This window comes from Narcine bancroftii, chromosome 6 (genome assembly GCF_036971445.1).
Source record: "Narcine bancroftii isolate sNarBan1 chromosome 6, sNarBan1.hap1, whole genome shotgun sequence".
NCBI classification, from domain to species: domain Eukaryota; kingdom Metazoa; phylum Chordata; class Chondrichthyes; order Torpediniformes; family Narcinidae; genus Narcine; species Narcine bancroftii.
The window spans coordinates 160,650,030-160,664,727 of record NC_091474.1 but is presented as its reverse complement, the minus strand read 5'-3'; the positions used below and the strand labels follow the sequence as shown (position 1 = coordinate 160,664,727).

The window sequence follows — 14,698 nt, the reverse complement described above, 5'->3', positions numbered from 1 at the left end:
TCCCAAAGTCACACAGATTGTGAGGTTAATTGGATGTTGTACTTTGCCCCTAGCATGTAGGCGAGTAGCGGAATTTGAGGATAATTGATGAGAATGTGGGGAAAACAAGATTAGTGAAGGTTGATGCATTGGATAGTTTAGATTTGGGATGGACGGTGGGCTGAGCACCTGTTTCCCTGCTGCAGTCTCAACAACTAGGTCTTCTTTGAAATTTACACAGTTCCAAAGGCATAACCCTTGCTGTAATTTAAAAGGGAAACCATTTACTTACTTTTTCCTTTCTCCCAAGAGATTTTGGTGGTATTTGCCTGGGGAGATCCCTGATCCTTGACTCTGGCCACTGGCAGACAGTAAGCTTTCTGTTTCAAAATGAAAGATGGCGTCCTGCTCTGGATTTTCAAGGAAGTCACTTTCATTCCATACTCCGACAGTTCCATCTACTGCTTGGTACTTTATCCCAATGGAGACACTGGTCTACACAAAAAGAAAGGAGAAAATTGACACAACAAACTTATTTCCAAAAATTTATTACCTGTTTAATACAGGCCCAGGACAAGGGACACTTTCATTTTTCTCCAAACTCTGATAAGGATTTTAAGCAGCAAGAATTTGTATGCAGTTTCACAAAAAGGGATATCAAGTACTTATTTTTAGACAATTAAAGTATTTTTTTCACTCATACTTTACTATCATTCACCAAACAGAAGGTATGATAGAAAAATATGTTCATGCTCCTCATACCAAACTGTATTCTTCAGTGTGTGACTAGGACAACTTAACATTCTGCTGGAATTGATTAGGAATTTGTTCCAGTTTAAATGACACGTTTGTTACAAGTACCATAAAATTTTAATCAAAATAATCCAGACATGATTTTTCAGTATTGTTGGACCTATAGACAGTTGTGCAATTAAGTTTTTCTTTTATAGACTGAAGTTTTGCCTGCATTTAGTTGCTTTTCCTCATGTGGCAACACAGGGCACTGTGGCAGGCATTTGAAATATTGCCACATAATTACCATATTTATGACAGTAAAATAATTAATGTTCTGAAAAATATTTTAATACTTTAAATCCAGTCGGTTGTACAATACTGGTTGAAGATCAAAGCAGTTTCTTCCAGCTGATAATGGACATAAATGGTACAGTTAAACCAAACAAAAACTGTTTGAGGAAAGAGCCACTCCAAACATTGAAGTGCTGTGGTAAAATGCAGCTTATCAAAAGGGAAAAGGGATTGTGTAGACCGCACATCTTCCTTGTTTCTGATGTTTTCCAATGTATATAAATACAGCAAATGCTGAGCTAAAGGAAAATCTATTTATCTCTCATATTAGGTCACAATGTAGATCTGGTTATTTGACTCACACCCCCTTTAAACAAAGCGTCAAAATTGGGAACAAATTTGTTTTGGATGAATGCCACATAATCAACATTAAAAACATAGTGTGGATATTTATCTCTCACGCACATTGAGGCAGCAACTGTGTGCTTTATTCTGTTTTCAAATATGATCTGAATGAAGCCAAAGAAAACAAACAGACCACATTCACATTGTGACAGAGAATACAATTTATTCTGAGATGTGGATACTGAGGCATTAATTATGAAAGATGGATAAAATCAATTTTCAATTTCCAACTTTAGTCTTGAACTCCATTTTCCTCTGCATTTCCTTGTCCCTTTAATATGCAGGAATCTTAGAACAGATCCATTATCACTTCCTTTTAAATTTCCCAGTTTACCCCGTACATTTTGTTTACCTTTCCATTAATTTGTGCTTAGCCTGTCTTTGTTTTCACAGCCATGTTTCTTAATGATGAGAAATCCATTTTAAAAATGTTTATTAATAAATATTACATTGTAATGGGCAAGGGCTCCACCAACAGTCCTTGCCCCATCGTCCTGGCCACATAGAGATGCAGATCAGCCCACAAAATGGCAGACAAATGCAGCGACCGTGCGGACGGCACTGGCCTCATCCCAGTTGCGGCTGCGGCTAGCAATGAGGATAAACTGATGGTAAACTGTGGTGGGAATGCCAGCCAATCCCAGGCCGGCACTCCGATGATGTGGTGCCCTGACGTCAGCACCTGGGGCCCATATATAGACATGATGGCCAGTGCAATAAACCAGTCTCAACTTCAAGTCTTTGGTGTGCATGAACACTACATTGGTGACCCCAACAGGTCCAACCGGCAGTTGGATCTGAAGATGACGGACCAGACGGAGCCAGCGACCATACTCAGGCTCCCAATATTTTGGGTGTCGCAGCCACACGTATGATTCAAGCAGGCCAAAGCTCAGTTCCAGATTTGACATATCGTTGCCGACAACACCCGCAACTTTTACGTCGTGAGTGCACTCTGGAGTGCCTCCAGAGCAAGGCAGATACACGGATCTCACAATTTTGGGCTCTCCTGGCACAAGCGTGCTGTCCAATTGCTGCACATGGACGGATTGGGGGACAGAGCCCCATCCACCCTAATGAGCGAGATGCTCGCTTTGACTGAGGGCCACAAGCCTTGACTGCTCTTTGAACAGACTTTTCAGGAGTAGCTGCCTGAGGATATCTGAATCTTGCTCACGGATGAGGATTTCAGTGTCCCCCGGATGGTTGCGGCCCTGGCGGACATCTTTTGGAGATCAAAGAAGGATACCAGCACCATCATAGACCACATCAGCAAACCTCACGAAAAGCCAACTGCGAGACCAAGACCCAGTGGAGAGGCAAGTTAATAACCCAGGACAATTCTGCTACTATCATCAGTGATGGGGTGCGGAGGCCCATCGATGCTGCCCACCCTGGGGTTTCTGGGAAATCCCCTGGCCAACTGACATTGATGGCTGCAGCTGTTGGCCCACATGATAGCCTCCTCAATGCTTGGGGCTCCTTGTTGGGTAGGCGTTTTCTGGTTGATACCAGCACCGAGATAAATGTCCTGCCCCCTGCAGGCCTCAACACCTAGAGGGCCTAGCACTGAGGGCAGCTAACAATTCCTCCATTCAGTCTTTTGGTACCTGCACCATTCTCCTTCAGTTTGGCAACATCAGGTTCACATGGACTTTTACCCTCATGGCAGTGGCAAAACTGCTCCTGGAGGACGACTTCCTTCATGCCCACTGCCTGCTTGTAGACCTCAAAGGATGGCGCTTGGTGCACACCAGAACTTTTCAAACTCTACCTCTGGGAGGAGTTCAAGAAAATGGAGGAGCTGAGGATTGAGAGGTGCTTCAACAGTTCCTGGGCCTCCCCCCTCCACATGGTACCAAAATCTGGGGTGGGGGAGGGGGGTTGGAGGCCATGTAGTGACTACCAATGCTTCACCGAGGCCATCATTCCTGACAGATAACTTATGCTCCATATTCAAGACCATCACCACCAACCTGCATGGGTGTTTTCCAAGGTGGACCTCATCCGGGGGTACCACCAAATCTAAATTCATCCCCAGGATGTCTCCACGAATGCAATTACAACCCTCTTTGCCATGTTTAAATTCCTATGCATGCCCTTTAGCCTGAAGAATGGGGCACAAACTTTCTCGTGGCTGATGGATGCTGTGGGCTGGACCTCTCATTTGTGTTCATCTATTCGGATGATATCCTCATTGCTAGCTGCAGCCACAAAGACCACCCCGCTCACCTGAGACAACTGTGCACCCAGTTGAGTGAATTCAGTTTGACAATTAACCCCGCAAAGTGCCAATTTGGCCTGGACACTATTGATTTCCTGGGGCTCAGAATAAACCAACATGGGGCAACCCCCCCCCAAAAAAAAAAGATGAAGGTGGACCAGCATTTCACCAAGCCATGAACAGTTAAGGGGCTACAGGAATTCACCAAAATGATAAATGTTTACCACAGATTCATACCAGCAGCAGCCCACATCATGCGCCCCCCCTGATGGCAGGCAAGTCCAAGGACATTACCTGGGATGATGAGTCTTCGAGGCATTCCAGAATGCCAAAGATGCACTGGCCAACTCTACCCTCCTGGTACATCCAAGACCAGAGGCACCTACTACTCTGACAGTCAACGTGTCCAGCACAGTGGTAGGAGTTGTACTGGAGCAGCTCATTGAAGGCCAAAGGCAACCCTGGCCTTTTTCAGCAGACACCTCTGTCCCACAGAGCTCAAATACAGTGCTTTTCATCGAGAGCTAATGGTGCTATACCTGATGGTAAGACATTTCTGTTACTTTTGGAAGATTGGCATTTTAAGGTCTTCACCAATTACAAGCCATTGACCTTTGCCTTCTATAAGGTATTGGACCTGTGGTCAGCCCGACAGCAGAGACAGTTGTCTTATTTGTCTCAATTTATCACGGACATACAGCACATTGCATGGAAAAGGAATGTGGGAGCTGATGCTCTGTCACATCCCCTTTCGACTATGTGGCCCTCACCAAAGCGTAGCAGCAGGACCCTGAGATCCCCGTGTATAGGACAGCAATTTCCTGTCTCAGATAGGAAGACATTTCCATCTGCCCAGGTAACCTGACACTACTGTGCAATGTCTCCACTAGCAGCCCTTGCCCCATCGTCCTGGCCGCTTGGAGGTGCCAGGTTTTCAACTCTATACACAACTTGGTGCATCCGACAATACAAGCCACAGTCAAGATGGTGGCTAGCAGGTTTGTATGGCATGGCCTCTGCCTGCAGGTCAGCTAATGCGCCAAGACCTGTACAAACTGTCAGTCCGCAAAAGTGCTGACTAACACAAAGGCGGCCACACAGACTTTTGAACCAGTGCGGTGCAGGTTCAGTCACGTACATATTGATATAGTGGAGCCATTACCAGTTTCCTGTGGCTTGAGATACTCGCTGACTGTGGTTGACCACTCCACAAGGTGACACGATACCACCACAGAAAACTGCGCCAGGGGACACAGGTGTCCAGATTTGGAGTCTAAGAACACCTAACCTCAGAGAGGGGGACACAATTTACCTCTGAGCAGCGCTGGCTAACTTTCTGGGGACACACCTCCACCACACCACAGTGTATCACCCTCAGGCCAATGGGTTTCACAGGCATCTCAAGGCAATCTTGATGGCCCGGCTCAAGGGCCCCAACTGAGTGGACGAACTGCCTTGGGTCCTGCTGGGGATTCGTACCACGCTGAAGGGAGACTTTAATGACTCGGCAGTGGAGATGGTCTACAGTGCACCCTTAATCATTCCGGAGGAGTTCTTGGCCCCTGACAAATGCCTGGAAGACCTTGTGGCCAGCCTTGAGAACTTGCGACGAAAACTGGGGTCCCTGGTCCCACAACAAACCTCACCACATGGCCAGCCTGAACATAATGTCCCCAGGGACATGAAGACTTGTCAGCATATGTTCACACAAAGGGGCACACTCCAGCCGCCCCTACAATGACCCTATGAAAGGCCCTACAGGGTCATCAGGGACAACACTCCACTTTCTCCCTCGACATCAACCACTTAAGTCGGCATATCTGGACTGTAACCAGCTGGTCTGGTCTCCACTCCTCCCCCGCGATGCAGGGGCAGACCACTCAAGTCAATGGCTTGATCGTCAGTTCTGGGGGGGGGGGTTGGTGGGTTGTGTACCGCCCAATGCTCAGAGATGCAGAACCCGCCCACAAAATAACCAACGTATGTGGCGACAGCATGGACCTGGTGGGAGTGACACCAGCCGTCATCCCAGGTGACCTAATGGATGGCAGGATGACGGTGAACTGTGGCAGGAATGCCGGCCAGTACCAGGGCAGCACTCCGATGATGTGGTGCCCTGATGTCAGTGCATGGGGCCCATATAAATGTGACAGCAGTTGCATTAAACCAGTGTTGACTTCAAGGCTTTGGCGTGCATGTCGTTCTTTGTCACGCCCGCATAGCGCAAATGCTACAACATAAAATTATAAAAGAATCATTTGTTTATAATTGGTTTTGTTTTTATAATGAATTTTAAAGACTCATAAAAAAAAGATACGAGGCTCTTATTTTATTTTGCTTGATGTGAAAAAGTATATCAGCAAACCAGGAATTTGACTTGGTGATTCCTTTTTTGGGAGAGGAGATCATGCCTTGGATGTCTTCTGTCTGTAGGGTTTGTGAATGTGTGTGTCTGGTCTTGGTCTAACTGCATGAAACACCCTTATTTGAGGACTGTTTTAAGTTATAAATGTCATGATAATGAATATGCATGATATGTATTAACCTGACCGGAAGTCAGATGGTATGCACTGGAGGTGGAAGGTGCAGAATGATGAAATAAGGGAAGCAGAAAAATAAAGACACTGAGATGTTCAACTGGTAAAGCATGTGGTGATGGTGTTATTAATTTCACATTTCAGGCCACAAATGTGACATTGGCGACGAGGATAAACATTTTGGATTTTAAATGTGATAAACATTTTGGATTTTAAATGTGATAAACATTTTGGATTTTGAATCGGTGGCTTTGAGCTGGAAGCTTTTCTTCATGGCAGTCACAGGAGCTGAATTTCTAGCACTTCGAGGTGTTCCTCATTTTGACCCGACGGGTGATGCAAGCACTGTGAGTGTGAAGTGGAAGGCATGGCTGGAAGAATTTGAAGCCTATGCCGAGAGTCGTGGCCTATTTCTCGATAGCAGTACGGCGGAACAGAAAGCGCAGCGGAGGGCGTTACTTTTCTTCACCGCAGGACCCGCAGTTCGGGAAACTTTTAAGACGCTTTCGAATACTGGAAGGAAGGAGGAATACCAGAAAGCCGTAGATGCATTGAATGCACACTATGTGGTGACATCGAATGCTACATTTCAACGCTATTTGATTCGCAAGACAAAACAAGAAGATGGAGAAATGGTTGCCCAGTACGTGACGAGATTCCGACAACTGGCTGTGGGATGCAATTACGTGGTAGCAGATTTGGACAACCAGTTATTGGATCAAGTTGTGCAGCACTGCAGATCAGACAAACTCAGAAGGCGACTGCTGGAAAAAGGGGGTGAGTTGAAACTTACCAATGCTTTAACAATGGCTGCTGCATTAGAGGCTGTTGAGGGGAAATTTCATACCATGAAACTGAAAGACAACTCAAGCCAGCCCAGTAAAGACAAAGTTGGTCAACAAGTAAATAGGCTCTCGCATAGCCATAGCCAGCCAAGAAATATGCTGACACATGACTTGGAGTGTTACAGATGTGGAAACAGAGGTCATTTTGGAAAAGACCCATGCTGCCCAGCAAAAGGCAAAGTTTGTAGAAAGTGTGGAAGTAAGGACCACTTGCAAAGAAGTGCAAAAGCAAGTCCAATGCAAACCAGAATGGGAAGAGTACAGCTTCTAAGGGCAAAGCTTGGGGGAAAGAAAAGTATCCTGGAAAGAAAGGCACTATTTGCCATATAGAAGGTGACCCAGAAAGTGACGATGATGATGACAACCAGGATGGGCAGAAATACTATCAGTTTACATTGAATGATGTACATCATGAGAAGGTCCCAGTGATAATTGGTGGCGTGACAGTTCCGGTCATTGTAGACTCAGGCAGTGACAGTAATGTAATTGACCGACCCTTATGGGAGAAATTGAAAAGAAAAAAGATAATTTGTACATCAAAGAAGTGTTCAAAGAAACTGTATCCATACACAGCAACCAAGCCATTGCAGACCATTGGATGTTTCACTGCAACTGTTGAAGCTGGTGACAAGTACACTGAAGCAGAGTTTGTTGTCATAGACGAGAGGGGGGAACCATTGCTGAGCAGACGCACGGTGCAAGACCTGGCAATATAAAGGAAGAGCATGACAGACGGTTGAGGTGTGTGCTATCCAGACTACAGGGGGGAGGCCTTACCGTGAATGGAGACAAGTGCCAGTTCGGTGTTTCAGAGATGGACTTCATGGGACACAGGCTTACACGGGAAGGACTGAACCCAGCTGATGCCAAGGTGAAAGCTGTTGCAGATGCACGTGAAACCCAGAATGCAATGGAGATGAGGAGCTTCTTGGGATTGGTTAATTATTGCACAAAGTTCATCCCTAACTTTGCTACACTGGCAGAACCACTGAGGAAACTAACCAGGAAAGGTGTACCATTCCATTTTGGCTCTGAGCAGAAGGAAGCATTCACAGCTCTGAAACAAAGTCTGATGAATGCCGATACTCTTGGGTATTATGATCCGGCTGCACCAACCAAAGTCATAGCAGATGCTAGTCCTGTTGGTTTAGGAGCCGTGTTGGTCCAGATGCATGATGTGGGACCAAGAATCATTGCCTATGCCAGCAGATCTTTGACAGATGTGGAAAGGAGATATTCTCAGACAGAGAAAGAAGCACTCGGACTTGTATGGGCCTGCGAGAGATTCCATGCATATTTGTATGGCATTGAATTTGAACTCATCACGGACCATAAACCATTGGAGGTGATCTATGCCGCCAGGTCCAAACCGTGTGCCAGGATAGAACGATGGGTGCTCAGACTCCAACCGTACAAGTACAGAGTAGTTCACATTGCCGGGAAAGCAAACATTGCTGATCCGCTGTCCAGGTTGTTGAAAGATGGATGCCCACAATCCAAGTCAGAATTGGGGACAGAAGCAGAGAGCTTTGTACGTTTCGTAGCTATCCAGTCGACACCGGGAGCTGTGACAATGAGGGAAGTCGGGAGAGAGTCCGAACATGACCCAGAACTCATGGAAGTTAGAGAATGTATCCAAAGTGGACAATGGGACAAGTGCATTCACAAGGCATATATTCCCATTAGAGATGAACTTTGTTGCATCAGGCATTGTGTATTGAGGGGGTGTAGATTGGTGATACCACAGAGGTTGAGACCGAAGATCGTATCATTAGCTCATGAAGGACACCTAGGTATTGTTGGTACCAAGCAAAACCTCAGGAGTAAAGTATGGTGGCCAGGTTGTGATAAAGATGCAGAGAAATTAGTCAAAACCTGCCATGGGTGTCAACTCACAAGTAGGAGTAATCCTCCAGAGCTGATCCAGAGTACGCAACTCCCGACAGGACCGTGGATCGATCTAGCTGTTGATTTTCTCGGACCTTTACCAACTGGTAGTGGTAGATTACTACAGCAGATATTATGAGTACTCTGTGATGAGGTCAACGACCACTGAAAAAACAATACAAGCATTGGCAGAGATCTTCGCGAGATATGGATTGCCTGTTACGTTATACTCTGACAATGGTCCACAGTTCATTTCAGAGACATTTACTGAATACATGAGGACCACAGGTATCCACCATCATAAAGTAACTCCTAAATGGCCGCAAGCCAATGGGGAAGTTGAGAGACAAAATCAGTCCATCGAAAAATGATTACGGATTGCTCATTCAGAAGGACAGAACTGGAGAGAGGCATTGCTATCCTATGTAGCTGTCTATCGGGCAAAGCCTCATGCAACCACACGAAAATGTCCAGCAGAAGTACTCTTCGGGAGGAAAATTCGCACCAAGATGCCCGAACTGAAGGAAATCAGGGATGACCAGGATATGAGGGACCACGATGCTGAAAAGAAGGGAGCAGCAAAGCTGTATGCAGACTCGAGGCGTGGGGCCAGGCACTCAGACATCATGCCCGGAGATAATGTTCTTGTGAGGCAAGAGAGTGGTGGTAAGCTAGACACACCTTATTACCATCAACCCTACACTGTTGTATCCAGAAGCGGCAGTATGGTGACAGTCAAGTCTCCAGCTGGAGTCCTGTACAAAAGAAATGTGTCTGGTGTAAAAAAGTACCAATCCAGAACGACACCGAGTGAAGTGGTTGGAAGTCCAATACGAGATGCTCAACCTGAGGGACCAGATGATGTTCCAGAGGTAGTTACCAGCATTTCCGATGAAGTGGCCAGAGTACCAGAAACACCAGTGGCTGCAGCGAGCAGTGTTTCCGGTGCTGAGGGTGAACAACCAAGTTGCGATAGTAGCATTGCAGGAAGGCTGAGATGGGACAGGAAACCACCTAAGCGATATGAAGATTTTGTGCCATATTTCTAATTGTGCCCGCATTATCACGAAAGTGAAAGTTTGTGATAGTTGGAATGAGTTTCAATGAAGCGCAGTAATGTTACTCACCAAGGAAGAGAAATGATAATGGGAACATTTGGACAGTGATTTGATCAATACATCATAAAGTACATGTTTGAGTGCTGTATGAATTGCATTTTGTTTAGTCGACTATTTGGTATTAAATGAAAAAAAAACAAGTATTGGAATTTAAACATGTGAGGTGTATAAATTTAAATGTTTACATTTTGCATATGAGGTGAGCATTGTATTAGTATAATTACAGAAGAACAGTTGAGCTATTATATTACATTGGGTTATAACATGTTTATGTTACATTTTGTGAAGAGGGAATTTGAAGTTGTTTTGTTGGTTCAGAAGGCAGAAAAATGCTATTGATAGTGTTAAAGTGTTTACATTTAAACATAAAGATATAAAGTTTATTTCTGGTGTAAGGAGGGATGTCATGATAATGAATATGCATGATATGTATTAACCTGACTGGAAGTCAGATGGTATGCACTGGAGGTGGAACGTGCAGAATGATGAAATAAGGGAAGCAGGAAAATAAAGACACTGAGATGTTCAACTGGTAAAGCATGTGGTGATGGTGTTATTAATTTCACATTTCGGGCCACAAATGTGACAATAAACATTTTAGAATTCATGGTAAAAGATATGATTATCTGAAACTATAAAACATCCCACTTCTAACAGAAATGAACAATGCCTCATTTTCTCAAAAAAGATAAAATGAGAATAACGTTCTTCTCATTCACAGTTGAAAATCTTATGCAAGCATCAATTGAGGTGTGGTCATTTCAATCTCTGACTTACATTTGTCCATCACTTGACCATATATTCAGACTGAAAGCACCTGTATGGACTGCAGAGTCAATTTACAGTAGTCAATGGATAGGTTTGTGGTAGCCCGCAATTGTGGAGATCAGGCCGAGACCAACAGGCCTAAAATGGTGTTGGTCAAGCAACCCAGCTAACTCAGCAGAAACAGGCTGGGGAAGAAGGGCATTCATATGCATGAATGTTCCTGCCCGCTATTGTTATTAATATGGCTGACTCAGTCAATCAGCAAAAACGGCGGGAACTTGAACAGCAGCCTTTCCAGCCCTAATAAAGGAGTGAGCTAAACCTGCCACACTGTGTGTATGTTTTGCTTTGTAGTAGTTGGCTATCTAAACCTGGCAATTGAGAACGAAGCAGCAGTCAGTGCAGTTGGCCTGAAGCACCTGACCTTCTGGACAGTTCGATCCAGCGTGTGGTTTGACCAGGCGGAGGCTCAGTTCCAGATTCAGGGCATCACAGCAGAGACTACCTGTGCTGCCATGTGGTCAGCACCCTGGATCTGCAGACAGAGTAGCCAACTTTATCCACAGGCCATCATCTGAAGGCACTTACACTGTCTTCAAAGAGCTATTAATCATGATGTTCGGACTCTCACGGCGAGAGCGAGGAGCACATTTGTTCCACCTGGATGGGCTTGGAGACAGATCCCCGTCTGCACTCATCAACGAGATGCTGGCCCTCCTGGGAGATGAGCAGCCCGGCATCATGTTCGAATAGGCATTCCTGGAACAGATGGCTGAAAACATCCAATTGCTCCTGGCGGATGCAGATTTGACTCATCCCCGGAAAGTCACAGCACGGGCAGACATTCTATGGAGGCAGAAACAGAAGTGCTTGGCTACCATGGGGCTTGTAAAGAAGTCCCACAATCAAACCAGAGCAGTCCCAAGCAAGGAACAGCAGATGAGAGGCAGGAGTGAATCCAGCAACAGATGGTGTTTCTACCACCGGAGATGGGCCACAGACGCCCCCTGCAAGTTCCATGGAAATGACAAAGCTAGCCGTTACTGATGGCCACGATGGCTGGCCACCAAGAGAGCCTCCTGTACGTCTGGGACCGCCTGTCCAGCAGATGCTTCCTGATTGATACAGGAGCAGAGGTCAGCGTGATACACCTGACATGGTTGGTCACTAGGCACAGTCTAGCAGGACCCATGTTAAGGGCAGTATATGGACCTATGGCACTCGCAGGGCTGAGCTGCAGTTCGGGGGCAGTCACTTCTCATGGGAGTTCTCGCTGGCCACAGTGAAACAACCACTCTTCAGAGCGAATTTCCTCCAAGCCCACAGCTTCCCAGTGGACCTTAAGGGTAAGCGACTCATCCACACTGAGACTTACCAAACCATTGCACTGAGGGGCATTAGGTTTCCGGCAATGCATCTGGACTCCATCCACAGCTCGGAGAATGAGTTCTCCAAAGTGCTAGCGGGATTCCTGGTAATCCTTTCCCTTCAGTTCACAGCAGTGATGCCTTGACATGGCGTCAGACATCACATCCTGACCAAGGGCCCACTTCTCCATGCAAGGGCGAGACAACATCCCCCGGAGAAGCTCCAAATGGCAAAATGGCAAAGAAGATTTCCACAAGCTCGAGGAGTTGGGTGTTGTTCAACGGTCAGACAGCCCAAGGGCTTCGCCCCTGCACATGGTGCCTAAAGCAACTGGGAGCTGGAGACCATGTGGTAACTACTGCTGGCTCAATGAAGTCACCACCCGGACTGTTACCCCATGCCACACATCCAGGATTTTGCGGCAAACCTGCACAGGGCAACAATATTCTCAAAAGTGGACCTCATGTGAGGATATCACCAGATCGCGGTACATCCTGTTGACATCCCTAAGACAGCCATCATCACTCCATTTGGGCTGTTCAAGTTCCTGAGGACGCCATTCGGGCTCAAAAATGCGGCATAGACATTCCAATGACTGATGGATGCAGTGGACCGAGACCTGGACGGTAGGACGGTACTTTTGTCTATCTTGACGATATCCTCGTGGCAAGTAGAACCCGACAGGAACACTTTCAGCACCTCCGAAATCTCTGTAGCCATCTGCATGACTTTGGCCTCACCATCAACCTGACCAAATGCCAGTTTGGCCTGAACACCATCAAATTCCTGGGCCACAGGATTACAAAGGACAGGGCCACACCACTGCCCGACAAGGGAGAGGCCATCCGCAGCTTCCCGAAGCCCAGTACAACTAAAGTCTACAGGAGTTTGTGGCGATGATAAACTTTTATCGTCCCGGATTGCAAAATTCGGACTGACACAGCACATCACTTCGGACCAAGGCACACAGTTCACCTCCAGTTTGTGGACCGACATTGCCAACCTGTGGGGTGCTCAGCTAAACCATACGACGGCATACCACTCACAAGCCAACGGCATGGTGGAGCATTTCCATAGGCACCTCAAGACCACCCTCATGATCAGACTCAAGGGCCCAACTGGGTGGACAAGCTACCATGGGCACTATTGGACATCTGAACAGAGCCGAAGGAAGACCTCCACGCATCCTCTGCTGAACTCATCTACAGTGTCCCACTCACCGTTCCCGGGGATTTTGTTCAACAGGCCAGAGGACAGCAGGAGGAGACAACCACCTTCCTGAACAGGCTGCGTGAAAAGGTCGGTAACCTGGCTCCGATCCTACCTCCAGACACGGACAAGATAAGACCAACATCCCCAAAGAACTCAAGGACTGTGAGTAAGTGTTTGTACGCAGAAGACCCCATTGTTCACCACTGCAGAAGCCATATGAAGGTCCCTTTCAAGTCATCCAGAACAATGGAGCCACCTTCGAGCTGGACATCGGTGGTAAACCAAATGTCTTCAAGCCTGCCCACACAGACCCAGCAGAACCCGTGGAGGCACCAACACCTCAACGCAGAGGCAGACCAGAAAATACTTTGGGGACTATACCTACGGACACTATAGACAGTAATGCTGGTTTGGGGGGGGAGGGGTTGCAATTGCAGAGACCAGCACATTGCACGACAGCAGATGTGGACAGATATCGCTAAAGCGACTCCAAAGGACAATGAACCGGTGGGGGTAGAAGTTGGGGCAGCATCAGACCAAACGCCTAAAATGGCGTTGGTGAAGCTGCCCAGCTCAGCAGAAACCGGCTGGGGAAGAAGGACATTCATATGCATGGATGTTCCTGCCCGCTGTTGTTATTCATATCGATGACTCAGGCAATCAGCAAAAATGGCGAGAACTTGAACAGTATAAAAGCAGCCTTTCCAGCCCGAATAAAGGAATGAGCTTAACCTGCCGCAGTGTGTGTGTGTGTGTGTGTGTGTGTGTGTTTCTTTGTAGCGGTCAGTTATAGTTTCAATCATTTTGATTTGTAGAAACAGTGCAGTTAAGCTGTAAAAGTCGCCAGAACTTGGTGTGAGATTGGCTCTAATGGAATCAATAATTCGTGGTGGAGGAATTCTCACTCTCCTTTGCTTGGAATTAATTCTACTCTTAACAGTTGACTTATTAATTGCAGATTTGCATTAGTACTGATTTCATTTTCCATTCACAGCATCTGCAGTATTTAATTATCTATTATTTTGCTGATGAGGCTCTTCAGTTAAAAAAATAGTATGTGGCAGTGGAACAAAAACATTTGAAAGGTCTTGAGCTTATATAGCATCTTTCAGTCTTTTGGATGGCTCAAGGCAAATTGCCATCAAGTAATCAATTATGAAGTCAAGTTACTATATGTTGTCAGCAAACAGGGCAGGCAAATTAGGTTGGCATAGCAGTTAGCGCAATGCTGTGACAGCGCCAACGATCGGGGCTGGAGTTCAAATCCTGCAAGGAGATTGTACGTTTTCCCCATGGGTTTCCCCAATGCTCCAGTTTCCTCCCATTGTT

At 46.3% G+C, this 14,698-nt stretch overlaps 1 protein-coding gene across 10 annotated transcripts in view; it reads right to left on the bottom strand.

The window, feature by feature from the left end:
• The window catches only part of otofa (otoferlin a), a 547,981-nt gene that overhangs the window by 201,199 nt on the left and 332,084 nt on the right, over positions 1–14,698 (bottom strand). For all 10 annotated transcript variants that reach the window (XR_011340468.1, XM_069886486.1, XM_069886480.1 and 7 more), the window contains one exon: positions 272–474. Coding sequence is in view for 9 of the 10 variants with exons in the window: in XM_069886486.1 (XP_069742587.1) it covers positions 272–474 (203 nt within the window). In the remaining variant the exon portion in view is untranslated. The remainder of the gene's footprint in view (positions 1–271; positions 475–14,698) is intronic.